The sequence below is a fragment of the Phacochoerus africanus genome, chromosome 9 (genome assembly GCF_016906955.1).
Source record: "Phacochoerus africanus isolate WHEZ1 chromosome 9, ROS_Pafr_v1, whole genome shotgun sequence".
Classification (NCBI taxonomy): domain Eukaryota; kingdom Metazoa; phylum Chordata; class Mammalia; order Artiodactyla; family Suidae; genus Phacochoerus; species Phacochoerus africanus.
The window spans coordinates 96,144,134-96,158,288 of record NC_062552.1 but is presented as its reverse complement, the minus strand read 5'-3'; the positions used below and the strand labels follow the sequence as shown (position 1 = coordinate 96,158,288).

Genomic DNA, 14,155 nt, shown 5'->3' with positions numbered 1-14,155 from the left:
TCCATTTTGAGGGAAGGTATCAAATACATGTTTAAGTTTTTAAAAATATCCAATAAAAAAGTCTCTCTTGTGTAGGAGCTCTGTTTAGATCAGAACTGTGAAAACCTGGCCAGTGATGAGACAAAGGTGGCCTGAAGGAGTGGGGGCTCTTTCTTGCTTCCCATATCTGACTTCACTTTTTTTTTCTTTTTTGGGGGGTGTCTGCAGAAGTTCCTGGACCAAGTATCGAACCTGTGACAACACCAGATCCTTAACCACTAGGCCACCAGGGAACTCCCCTGACTACACTTTTAATTAAACTTTGCTGCTTTCATACCTCCCTCCTGTGTTCCTTTTGCCTTTCCTGCTTTGACGTGGGGGAGGGGGGATCTGATGCTGTTAATTTTGCATAAGAGTTTAGCTGACTGACCTGCAGGGTCAGAGCCTAGCATGTGGAATGGAGTGACAGTAGACCTAAGTTAATGGCTCTGCCCAGAAGCTTCCTGAATAAGTGTTTGCTGTGGACTGACTGAGTGCCTGCCCACCAGCCTGAACATGAGTCTCATAAAATCTGAAGAAGTGTGGAGGTTACTCCCAGAGTCATCCATTTAACCCTCTTCCCAAGTGCAGTCGCACCCCCCGCAACGCCCACAGCTCCCCTGCCGGATGCCCATTCAGTCCTGCATGCCCTCTTCCTGGGATGGGAAGTTTGAGTAAAACACTTTTCCTCTTTGAGTAAAACACTCCATCTGTGGGTTGCTCCTCTTGTAAAAAGTTCTTCCCTATTTTGAGTCAGAATCTGAGTCATTCCATATCTTACTCACTGACCCTGCGTTGGCTCTGTGGATCTAGTCAGCAAAAAGCTATTGTCACCCACAGACAAAGGTTTGAAGGCAGCGCTCATGTGTCCCTCTGGCCATCACTTTCCCATCCATCCTTTGGTTCTTCTCATTTCTGAAGCCAATCACTGGCCCCTATGCATATTCCTCATGAGACCTGATTTCCTGACCTTCTCCCCTAAGTTATCCTCCCAGATACGCTCACATGAGGCACCATCACTATAAAAGACGGCAATGTCCTTTAAGAGGCACTTAGGGCCGTGGGGAGGACCAAGAATCCTGGCACCAGGCTGCTTGGGCTGAGATCCTGACTCTGCTATTTGCAGGTTACCTGATCCTGGGCAAACTACTCAGCTTCTCCCCGCCTCAGTTTCCTCATCCATAAAATGAGATGACAGGAGTTCCCAGTGGGTCCGTGGATTAAGGATCCAGCATTGTCACTGCTGTGGCTACTGGTTCGATCCCTGGCCCAGAAACTTCGGTATGTCATGGGTGCAGCCAAAAATACATACATAAATAAGTTGGTTAATTAATTAAATAAATAAAATGAGAATATAATGGTGTCTACTCATAGGTCCTAGTGAGGATTGAATAAGCAAATGTGTGCCAGGCACTTATAAAACATAAACAAGTGCTATACAGGTGTTGTTATTATCTAAGAGAGAAAAGAACAGCAGAGGGGATGATGGAAGCCTCCATCACTGAGCCTCCCCTTTCCTGAAAGCAGCAGGAAGCCCAGAGAGGCAGGCCCCTGTCGTTCCCTTCCTCCCAAGTACACCCCCTCGCAGAAGAGCAGCTGCAGACACCATCCAGAACTTGTTCCTTTTGTGTCCACAAAAGACTGGAGGGAGAGACTCACCAAAGGCTATGGGGAGGTCAGACACCCAGCCGGTAACACCCAGACCCTGCAACTTGCTCCGAAGCAAACAATGCCAGCCAATCTGGGAGCAGATGCTCAGTGGCCAATTGGCCAATGAAGAGGAGGATGGAGCAGTGCAAGTAGGCAAGTCACCACAGAACACAATGGATACAGTGTTGCAGCGTAAAGCCTGCTCCATCCATCCTCATTTGCCCTCCTCTGCACCTGTGGGTGATCGGGGGTGGGGGGCGGGGAACACCAGTTCTTTCATTGAAAAGAGGACAGCAGTGGCTCACAGCGGTGGCTCCCACCATGTGATAGATTAGATGAGTCACTTGCTAGACAAGTCCTCCCTGCACATGGAAGCCTCAGGCCCCGTTCCTTCTATCATTCACAAAAAAATTTTTTTGGTTGCACCTGCAGCTTAAGGCAGTTCCTGGGCCAGGGATCAAATCTGAGCTGCAGCTATGACCTATGCCACAGCTGTGGCAACGCCAGATCTTTAACCCACTGTGCCAGGGATTGGACTCTCACTGCGCAAAGACAACACCAGATCCTTAACCCACTGTACCACAGCAGGAACTCCCATCATTTCAAAATTAAACATTTACTTTCACAGGACCTCCAGTGGGTATAGGAACTGTTCTGGAAGGATGAAAATACTCTGGCTTTAGACAGTGGTGATGGCTGCACAGCTCTGTAAATATACTAAAAACCACTGAATCACACACTTAAAGGGACAAATTTTATGGCATGTGAATTCTATCTTAATAGAGTTGCTATTTTAAATAAGAAAACCAGGTGGCTAGCCCACAGGCCACCATTTGCCGGCCTTTGGAAGGGCTCAAGTATCTCTCCTGTTTTACAGCTGAGCCAACTGAGACCAAAGCGGAAGAGCACTAACATTTGCTGAACAGAAATTATGTACCACTTTGTGGGCATTTTCATATAAGTTACCATGTGCAACATCTGGTTGTTTGGAACAAAAGCAATTCAACAAAAAAACGCATGTAAAACAAGTAGTGAGAAGCTCCGGGCACAGGAGATGCTCAAAGGGTAACGATAATAGTATGTTTATTGAGCACTTAACAAGAAAGGATAAAGAAAAGCAACAACTGACCCAACGCTGGGTCTCTTGGCCGTTTGGCCGTTATGCCATCTGTACATAAAGGATGGGTTTATGTTTTTTTTAACAGTGTGATTGTTTTTTTTTAAAAAAAAAAAAAGTTGGTACCATTCACAAAAACCTACAGAACTGGCTGCACTTGGGGGCATCCGAAGGAATGGCTATGGCTGGAGACGCTCAAGACATTCCAGCTGTGGATGCAGCCAGGTTTTTAGTGTTCTACCTAGAGAGCCCTCTGCACTGTTTGAGAAGAGATCCACACTATTGCTGTAGGTATGTTATGACAAAAAGATGGAACCCTTAGACTCATCAAAAATGGGACAAATTCTTTCCCCCATAAGGATGCTCAGTGCTCCCAGCTTGCTGATGTTTCTTCAGCTGAGGTGGGGGGTGGGGAAGGATGGGGAAACTAGGAGCAAAAAGGGAACCTCAAGCCCTGCTTCACAGCTCGGGCCCAGGCACTTAGGAAACAAGCTGTACTTCCCCAGGTTGTAAGAAGTGCAGCAGCAAGTAAGAGCTATAGAAATGCTGACAAGGGAAGCCTACTGCCTTTGCCAAAAAGCCTCAGAACCTTCTCTTTGCACTTCCAATTTCTGAACAAAGCATCATCTAGAAGAAATCACAGGGAGTCAAGGCTCTGGCGTTGTCCCTGCTGTGGCTTGGGCTGCTGCTGTGGTGCAGGTTAAACCCCTGGCCTGGGAGCATCTGCATGCCATGCGCATGGCCAAAAAAAAAGAGAGGGAGAGAGAAAGAAAGAAGAAATTATAGCTTGCCAGGCTCCATGGCAAAAGAAAATTAAAAAAAAAAAAGCATATATATAAGTGTGCATTACTGTGAGGAATTAGAATGAGGAAAAAATGGGACACGTGTAGGTGCCAGGCAGAGCTGTATCAAGAAGGTTGTTCTTGGAACAAGGGGTTCAAAGATGGGAAACATAATACATTTTTTTTTCACATAGCAGTAATATCACAAATGGTGTTTTATATTCTACAGTATCATTAGAACTACGGTCCATCGACACACACACACACACACAGAAAATGGCTTGGGAATGTATTTGGTAACAACTGCTGATCAACCACATCATTGCTCAACACTGGAAGGCAGTTTTGGAGTATGCATCAAACACCTTAAAATGCCTACCCAACATGCAACTTCCAGAAACGTAATCCCGAAACTTCCAGAATTCGTGGTACATTCATACAGTGGAATACAATGTGCCCTTTAAAAATGAGGGAGAGTTATGTGTAACTAACATGGAAATACATTCACAATATACGTAGTATAAGAAAGCACTTGGAAAGTGATATATGACCTTATACTATTTTTGCCCTAAATAATGAAAGGACACGGGGGAAGAACTAGTGGCTTATAGACTTAATTATTGCTATGTCAAAGGTAGGAAATCACTGGCTTTTCTACCTATGTTCTTCCATATTGTCAGAATTTGTTTTTTTGCATGGTGTATATAGCTTTCCTAGAAAAAGAGAGACTATTTCTCTTTTGATTAGTTGATAAAGGCTCTAACATACATATATACACACAAACTATGTGAAATGAGTATCTACAGCACGTCATGCTACCAGCGGCAGAGCATGGCTATGTCATAACTTGTTTAAGCAACTCTCTATTTTGGATATTTAGGTTGTTTCCAAATATTAGCAACTACAAGCAAAAGTGAGATGGAAATCCTTGTGGCTAAAAATTTGCACATATTTTAAACGATTTCCTTAGAATAAATTCCTAGACGTGGAACTGAGGGCTCAAGATGTGGGCACAATTAAGGACTTTTGACCCATATGGTAAAATTATTCCATAAAACGTCAGTGCCAATTTACTTTTTCAAGTATGATGTAGGGGCAGCCTTTTCCCTTCACGACTGAATATTACTATCTTTTTTCCAAGTTTTAACAATTTGGTAAGCAAAATGACACATCATTATTTTTATTTGTATTTCTTTAATTACTAAGGAACATAACATCATTCACAGACACTTACTGGCTATTGTTATTACTGTTATTACTGTGTGACCTATTTATTGGTATCTCTTGTCCATTTTTCTACTAGAGTCTTTTTCTTCTTGGTTTGTAAGGTGTTTTTTTTTTTAATCTAATATTAGCCCTTTGTCATTAAGGCTAACTTATATATATTTTAACTTGTTAACTTGTATATATTTTCTCCACTCAGAATTCCAAATTAAAATTTACCAACTTATAAATGGGCATCTGCAATATACCCAGTTGTACATATAGGATCTCATATACTAGCTACTTCATCTATATTTTCATGTCTTTCCTGCATGTAAACTCCTTGAAGGCACAGTCATGGCCTTTTCTTTCCTCTTCTCTTCTTGTCAGGTCTGCATCTGTGGCATAGGGAAGTCCCCAGGCTAGGGGGTCGATCTGAGCTGCAGGTGCCAGCCTACACCACGGCCACGGCAATGCTGGATGCTGGATCTGAGCCACATCCTCAACCTGTAACTCAGCTTGCAGCAATGCCAGATCCTTAACCCATTGAGCAGGGCCAGGCATCAAACCGGCATCCTCGCAGATACTATGTTGGGTTCTTAACTATGTTGAGCCACAATGGGAACTCCCATGGCCTTTCCTGAATCCCCCCATGGCAACCAGCTCACAGCCTGGAACATAGCAGAGTTCCAAAATGTCTGAGATGAAAAAAATATTGTGTTTGGGATCTACTTTGGAGCAATCCAGTTTGGGGTGGGAGGTAAAAATGGGGTAAAGATGAAATAGAATCAGCCACCTGTTAATCATTGTTGAAGCTGGGTGATGAGTACATGGAGTTCACTACGCCATCATGTCTCCATTTTTGTATATTCTAACATTTCCATAATCAAAAGGATTTTTTTAAGAGTTCCCATGGTGGTACAGCGGTAACGAACCCAACTAATATCCATGAGGACACAGGTACAATCCTTGGCCTCGCTCAGTGGGTTAAGGATCTGGTATTGCTGTGAGCTGTGGTGTAGGCTGGCAGCTGCAGCTCTGATTTGACCCCTAGACTGGGAACTTCCATATGCTGCGGGTACGGCCCCAAAAAGACAAAAAAAAAATTTAATGTTTGCTTGATTGATTGGTCAACACCATCAGAGAGGGTACTTCTGGAATAACAATAGTGGTAAAAATGAAACATGTGCATCAAGAACTCTCTGGAGTATAAAAAGTTAAGCGCTCAGGCCTTTAAATTAGGCAGGCTAGAGTACAAATCCTTAGTGACCTTGAACTAGCTATGCCACCCCTCTGAAACTCTGTTTTCCAGCATAAGTAAGGGTATTAATAACTACCTCAAAAGGTTCTAATAAAGATTGATGGGTACAAAACTCAGTGCCTAGGACCAAGTAGCACTCAATAAAGTGATGCACATGCTTGACAAGCTCCAGCCAACATTTCCCAGTGGTGGCGCTCCAATACCCTTCCTCGACAGCTGTGATTTCAATCGCATCGGGCACCAGACGACAGCTTGGCAAAGGACTTGGTAGAACAGATGTCCGGCGTTTCATCCCTGATACCCAGAAGAGGAAACAGATTGGACCACAGCAAAGGACAAAACCAGTAGCTCCCAGCCTTACTCAAGAGGTCATCCAAAAGCCTTAACCCCACATTCCGATGATGCAACTGAGAACAAGAGTGGTATAGCCCTCATAACAGCAGGTCATTCACGATTTGGACCAAATTCTGGTATCACCTGAGGAGCTTGAAATAATAGCACTGTCTGGGTCCCTCTCCCAGAATCTGATTTAATGGTCTGGGATGTGAATTCAATAGCAAGGTTTTTAAAAACCTAAGGTGATCTAGTGTTTCCCCTTCTGCTATATGAGTTGGGGCAAGGTGGGGAGGGGTGTAACGAGGGGAGAAGACAAGAGAAAACAAATTAGAGAACAGAGACCATTGTATCCCACACGTACCCCATTAAAGCCAGCCTGGTCATCTGGCCCCAAGCTGTGTCCCAAGCCAGACAAGCCCAGTCCCATTAGGGTCCCTTTAGTTCCTCCCTAAACTTCAAGAGCGTAGTATTGGGTTGTAATTCACAGGGCTAAACTATGTTACTGACACCAGGATGCATTTTTGTCAATATTCTAAACAATATTAAAATGATGAGGCTGGATTTTGGTCTTTAAAAAAAAAAAAAAAAAAAAGTCCAGCTAGGGGACAGTGGAGGTTGAAGGAGGGAGAAAAACATTTTTTCTCAGAGCCTTTTGGCAGCCTGTCAATGCAAGTGAGGCACACTCAAAGAGGCAGCCTCATTTTGTGAAGTTATTGCAGTGTCTTTGATCAAGGGAAAAGGCACATCCATTTCAATCACTGTAACAAGGACAGGCCGGCTGTCTGGCCGCCTGACTGCCCGTTGGGGTGAGCCAGCCTCAGGCCTGCAGACACATGGCAGTGCTTAGCGTGTCAAAGAAACGAGGGGGCTCTTGAGTGTCTATCCAACCTTTGTTGAACCTCGGGGGCCCCCTCACTTAGCAATTCTGCCCGGACCAATCTGGAAGTTCCTCTCGCCGGCAAACACCACCTGGACCGGTCTGGCCTCACCAAAACAAAAGCTGGCTAGCGGCTGTCTGTCATGGGACAGCAAATGCTTCAGAACCAGGAGGCCAGGGGGTCAACCGCTCTCAGAAGCAGCACACTCCGGATTATGCAAGCCTGGAGGAAGGGGGAGGAAAGATGTTGCTTCCTCCCTGTTACCTTCACCACCCCCCATCTCGGCCCCAACCTCAGCTGCCAGAGGTTTGATTTTTCTCCCGCATACACAAATTCTCAGCAGTGTATAGTTTCAAAAATATATACACAGATCAAGCACACTCTGTCCACTAGCATACATGATTAAAAAAAAAAAAAAGAATTGATGGGGGAGGGGAGGAAGGTTCAACCAAAGGTTTGTTTTTCCCTAGGTGACATCATCCATAACATCTTGGGAAGATTTGAGTGGTGGAGCCAGGCGTGGAGCTGGGGATAATGATGAGAATAATGGCAGATATTTATACAGCATTCATGCGTCCCAAGTGTTTTACACGGGGGAACTCATTTACTCCCCATCGCAGCCCTATGAGGTGAGCCGCCCGAATGCTCGGTAATAGTAATAATAAAACTAACATGTACTATGCAAAATACGATCATTATTCCCATATAAAATGATCGTGGACATAACATGTCCGATTTTCACATAAAGATACTGTGACCCAGGGAAGTTCAGGGCCCAGCCTGAAGTGGAGGGTGGGCACACGCCCAGGCTGTCTGGCACCAGGAGCGTGGTGCTAACCACAGCACCAGGCGGCCTTCCTCCAGTCCACACCTCAGAGCCACCTTTAAAGCTGCCGGTTCAGAGGAGAGCAGAGCCTGGTGGCCTTTGGAGGGCTCTGGAGCCAGAGGGAGCCGCCTTTAACTTTGAGCCCAGCCACTCCACTCGCCCCCATGGCTGCGTCTTCGGTAAATGGTGATGGTAACACATACCTGGCAGGCTGGTGGTGAGACTTGAGTGAGAAGATGAATTAAAACACCACTCACAGGGTTAGCAGCCAAGGTCAGTTTAACCTGGTGGCTCTCAGTCCTGGCTGAACACTCGAATCGGTGGGGAAGCTTTTACAAACATGTAGCCCAGTGCCTGCCCCACCACCTCTCCATGTTTCCCCCCAGCGGAGACGCGATCTGAAATCAGCAATCCCTAGGGCTCAGTTCTGAAATGAAACCTGAAACCCAGCAGACGAAAGGCCAGCCTGCACCCTTTGCCCCATGGATTCAGAATTAAGGGAAGCTTTCAAACACCCCCCTTCACACACACCAAGGCCTCTGCTGCCAGGTCTCAGGTAGTAGGATTTCCCAAATGCCACTCTATTCCACAAAGGGAGTCTTGGCACCAGGCCCATCACAAGTTGACCCACTCTTGTCCAGCGCCCTTCCCCACTTTCATCGAGACAGCCTCTGCCCCTCGACTATATCCCCCCGGCCAACCCCAAAGCTTTACCACCCCATTGTCCCAGGTTGCTCATGTTTCGGTCTGTGCCAACTTCAATTTAGCCAGTGTTACTATTACACAAGCTCTAACCAGAGCATCACACAGGGTGAGAAGTAGGACTGCCTGAAAAGGAATTTTAAAATCTGAGTGCATGCATGCACACACACACACGCGCGCGTGCACACACACACATAAACACACACACATGTGCAGAGCATGCATGCACACACACACACACACACACACGCATGCATAGACACCACACATGCACATGGGCCCACAGATACCACCCACCACAAAACACACACATACAATATCACACACACACAGACAACACCCCACACAGCATTCACACACACAGATATTACACACCATATAACACACACACACACACATACACTCTCTGGGAACCACGGCCGTTTTATACTCTCAGAGAGCATGGGTTCCTTTGAGGGCTGGGGGCAGGAAGAAAAGGCCTAGAGAGGGGTAGCAAAAAACAGTGACAGGACTACAGGGGTTGCCCAGGGAAACTGGCGGGGCTAAGAAAAAATAATCAGCCCGCATTTGACAGAAGAGACAAATGGAGACGGCCAGCAGGGACGATGGGGCCCGAGCAATGCCAGTTTCCTGGCTCGAACCTCCATGAGCCTTTTAGGACCCACTGCCAGCTGGCAGGGGTGGCGCGGGGGCCCAGGAGGGGAACGCGGGCACCAGAACGCTGCACAGAGGGGCGTCAGAGAGCCCTCAGCTGTTTCCAGAAAGCGGGGCTCTCAGGGCCTGCTGCCCCCGGGCACCTCCCCTCGGCCCCAGTCCAGGACCTGGGCCCGAGAGGCTTGGCCCAGGCCTACCTGGGTGAAGGAGCCATCCTCGCCGCACTCCGGGACAAACACCGCCTCCTGGGGCTTCTTGGCTTGCTCCAGGGCCTGAGCCCGCTCCAGGCGACACTTGCTCTGGCCAGCGTCTAAGAGAGGAGAGGAGGGAGCTGCACTTCAGACCCACTTGGATCCCACACAGGAGCCACGGACAAAATGGCCGCTGGTTCTAGAAACACTGAGAGAAAAGCATTCTGCCCGTGGGGAGCCCACACGCAGCCAACTGGCTCTTCCCAGGATGCGAGGACAGGGGCTAGTGAGCACCACATGGCCTCATCTTCCTCTTCATGTCACTCTTAGAAGAGGGGGGCTTACATTTACACCAGGTTCTGTTCATTTTTTTCTCTCAAGTATTCCCAGCCCCTCCTAGGGGAAAAAAAAAATTGTACTTCCATTATTTTTCACTGGGTTTATTCAAAAACATGCAAGCCCAGGGAATCTAGAGATGTTTTGCAGTTTAAGAATGCAAACACTAGGACGTCCTGCTGTGGCTCAGAGGATTATGAACCGACTAGTATCCATGAGGACGCAGGTTTGATCCCTGGCCTTGCTCAGTGGGTTAAGGATCCGGCATTGCTGTGAGCTGTTGGTGTAGGTCACAGACATGGCTCGGATCTGGCATTGCTGTGGCTGTGGCTGTGGCTGGCAGCTGCAGTTCTGATTCAACCCTTAGCCTGGAAACTTCCATGTGCCACAAGTGTGGCCCTTAAAAGTGGAAAAAAAAAAGAAAAGAAAAGGAAAAAAGAAGAAGAATGCAAGTACTTTCTTGGGGAAATCAGAGGCTCTGGGACAGCCACTTAGCCCCCACAATCCCTATGATAGCTCTGAGCAGTCCAGGGATCACAAACTCAAATATCTCCAGGAAGTAGGAAAGTGATACAAGTTAGACAAGGAGCTGGGTGTGTAAAGAATGGCATTCAGCTTGGCAATACCATAGAGAGTGCTGAGGACTGTGGCAAACTAGACAATGGGCTCCCCTTTAAAGGAGGTGGGTGCTATTAAGTTCACATGTTTGCCTTGTAGGAGGGAACACAGACCTAATATTACCAGAGCTTTCTATTTTTTATAAATACAAAAATCCAGATTTTTATGTTGAAGTTCCCAATTTTTAAATGTTGTCTCAAATGTCTTTAATATTTTAAAACATGTGAGCAGACCAAACAAAATACATCTGTTGGCCAACAATCTGGAATCCCTATTCAGGAGCCAGCCGTGATGTCTTGCCATTTTAAGCATCTCTACAAAAAAACATAATAAAAATTAAAAGCCCCAGCCAAGTAGCAGCACAGTTCTCTGTCTTAGCCTGGGGGCAGCATTTGAAAGCCAGAAAAGTATGCATTCTTCAGCCAGCCAGTCCTGCTTCCCAAATTCCCCAGTGGAAAGGGAGAGGGGGCACTCACCTTTGCATCTACCACGATGCACCACACCCAGGGCTGGGTCTCTGCACTTGGCTCGCTGGTACTCACACATGGACTCGTAGGACCTGCCGTCGGAGGCACAGATAGGTTTGGGTTGAGTCCTGGAGCAGTGGAGGTTGCACTGAGGGTCACGGTCACTTATGAGAAACTAGGTTGGGAAAAAAGTGAAAGTGAACAGGAGTTACTTTTGCAAGAAAAGTCAGGGTGGGTCCAATAGTAGCTTGCCCTAGGGAAGCAAGTCCAGAATAAACCCAAAGTTCTTAAACCCTAGAAAGGGACGGGAACTGAGCAGCCACAGGCTCTAACCAGGGAAGGCGTCCTAAGCTAAGTAATTCACATGCAGGATCTCATTATTTCTCATCACCCATATGAAATAGGAACTATCGATTTTGTAAGGAAGGAAACTGAAGCCAAGAGTGAGGGAACTCGCCTGGTTTTACACGGCTCTAAGTGATGAACTTGAACCTAGATTGGCCAGAGGTCAAACCAAAGCTTTCCCCACTGAGACGTTCCATCCCTCTGTCCATGCCCGTGACCATTCATAGGCCCTCTGTTTGGGGACCTCCTCAAACCAAGAACTCCTTAGCAATCGCTCCTTTCCATCTTTGGAAAGTTTTATTTATTAGAAAGTAGTACTGAGCCCCCAAATCTATCACCCTTCAATTTATGTCCACTGCTCTCTGGCAGAACACAAGTTAAGTAATTTTCTATGAGAAAGGAATTTACTGATCTAAAATAATTATCATCATCTGCTTATGAAATGCTGAGTTAGTCTTCCTTCCTGTAGAAATTCCCAGACACCTTTGGTGCATTCTTACTCATTACAGATCTCTAAGAGGTGGAGTAAATCAAAGGTAGATGGCTGCAAAATATTTACTACTCTTCCTGTTGAGCTGTGGAGCCTAATTCCCTTCCCTTGAATCTAAACCAGCCTCAGGAATTTGTTTGATCAAAAAATGCTACGGCAGGGAGTTCCCTTAATGGCTTAGCGGATAACTAACCTGACTACGATCCATGAGGATGTGGGTTCAATCCCTGGCCTCGCTCAGCGTGTTAAGGATCTGGTGCTGCAGTAACCTGTGGTGTATGTTGCAGACGCAGCTTGGATCTTGGTGTGGCTGTGGCGTAGGGCAGTAGCTGCAGCTCCAATTCGATCCCTAGCCTGGGAACTTCCATATGCCTCAGGAGTGGCTCTAAAAAGCAAAAAAAAAAAAAAAAAAAAGTTGGGGGGGATGACAAAAAATGCTGTGGCAGTGATGTTTTGGGACTTCTGAGGGAGGTCATATGATGCTCTGCAGCTTCCTCCCAGGTCTCTGGCAGCACTCACTCTCGGGGAAACCAGCCACCCTGTAAGAAGCCCAATGACACTGAGACCACCATGCTAGGAGGAAGCCCAAGCTAGCATGTGGCAAAAGCAAGTGGAGAGAGAAACACCCAACAAACATGGGCAGAGACATGTGAGTGAAGAAGTCTTCAGATGGGTCTGACGTCAGCAATCATCTGATTGCAACAAACAGAGATGAAAAGGAGTAAATGCATGGGAGACCCCAAGCAAGACCTGCCCAGCTGAGCCCAGTCAACTCACCAGCACTGTGAGAGATAATAAGTTGTTTTCAGCCATTCAGTTTTGCAGTAGTTTGTTACTAGCAACAGATAACCACATCAAGGGCATGTATGATGAGGTACTTCCCAAACCTATTGACCACGAAGCCCTTTCTCAGTCAACCCTTGTTAACAACCATAGAATAGCTGGCAAACAATAAGTGGACTATACAATGCATGAGCTTCTGGTGAATAACCCACAATTAGACTCATGGGCCTTCAGAGCCGGATCCACTCTTACTCACCCCCTAGAGCAGAGCTCTGGACACACTGAAAGCTTTTCATCAGTGTGAGCTGAGAGAATGACTATCCCGCAATAGCACATGGCAACGTCAGAGCACACCTCTGACCGTCAGTGACATTACAGTTGACTGAATAATGACATCACACTCAGAGAGGTTCAGAAAAGGCAAGACTACACCCCGTTCCTATCTGGAAATAGATGAGAACTTATTGACTCTTTTCCAGGATAGCCAAGGGAGTCCAGAGGTAATACCACTCCCTTCAAGAGAGTGCTGGGAACACATAAGCCATATCAGCCAAACCCCAAGAGAGTCCAAGCCTGTCCATCAATACACAGACTGCCTCTCAGCTGTAAATCCAGTCCCTCCCACTCTCCTGACCTCATGCCTGGGTGCTGGGTGCTGGCTGCTGGCTGCTCGGCACAGGGAGGTGGCGGCTGGAGGCTGAACCACCCCCTCACTCACACACACACACACACACACACACACACAGAGGCTTATGAGGATGGACAGTGGGCTTCCTTCAGAACCCCCTGCACTCCCACACTCACACATTCAGCCTGAGTCCTGCCCGAAGACCAAAGAGAAATGTCCTGAGAGTGTCTCAGGATAGAGTCTGGTATTCTGGGGTGACAATCAATAGTACGAAGAGTCATATCTGGAGGCAGCCCTCTGCCCACCCCCAAGCTGCCACCCAGAGGCGGGAAGAGCTGATAGGATATCAGGAGGGGGCTGGGGCCTCCACACCTCAACCCTGCACAGGATCGGCTCCCCACATTGGCCTTGCTTAAAGCCCTTGAGTGTCCCAGGGCCCTTAGGGACCTTCATGTGGTCTGCTGGCCTGGCGACTCTGACCCCGGGACCCCTTCTCCAGCCTTAGCACTTCCTGCTCTTCCCCTGCCTCACGTGCTACTGGTCCTGTGCCTAAATGTGCTCCTACCTGCAGGCCTGTGGACGTGCTATTCCTCCTCCCTTTCCCCCCCCCCCGCCCCCTACTCAGATTGGGGCTCATCTGGGAGGCTCTTTCTGACTCTCACAGGTGAGGATGGGCCCCCTTATAGTCGCCTCTCACCCCCTTTTTCCCTCAGCTCTTAACACAGTTTGTGATGATGAACTGATTTGTGTGATTTGAACAGCAATAGGATCCCCCCTCTGAGCTCCAGGAAGACAAGGATACTGTTAATTCAGCCTGTGAATACATCTCCGGCATCTAGTGCAATGCTAGGGCACTGGGTTATCCGTGGC

At 47.2% G+C, this 14,155-nt stretch overlaps 1 protein-coding gene across 4 annotated transcripts in view; it reads right to left on the bottom strand.

Moving 5' to 3' along the window:
- SMOC1 (SPARC related modular calcium binding 1) overlaps positions 1–14,155 on the bottom strand; it is a 145,815-nt gene that overhangs the window by 66,144 nt on the left and 65,516 nt on the right. For all 4 annotated transcript variants that reach the window (XM_047795013.1, XM_047795011.1, XM_047795012.1 and 1 more), the window contains exons 2-3: positions 11,049–11,214; positions 9,625–9,737 (exon numbers count right to left, since the gene is read on the bottom strand). In XM_047795013.1, coding sequence (XP_047650969.1) covers positions 9,625–9,737; positions 11,049–11,214 — 279 coding nt within the window. The remainder of the gene's footprint in view (positions 1–9,624; positions 9,738–11,048; positions 11,215–14,155) is intronic.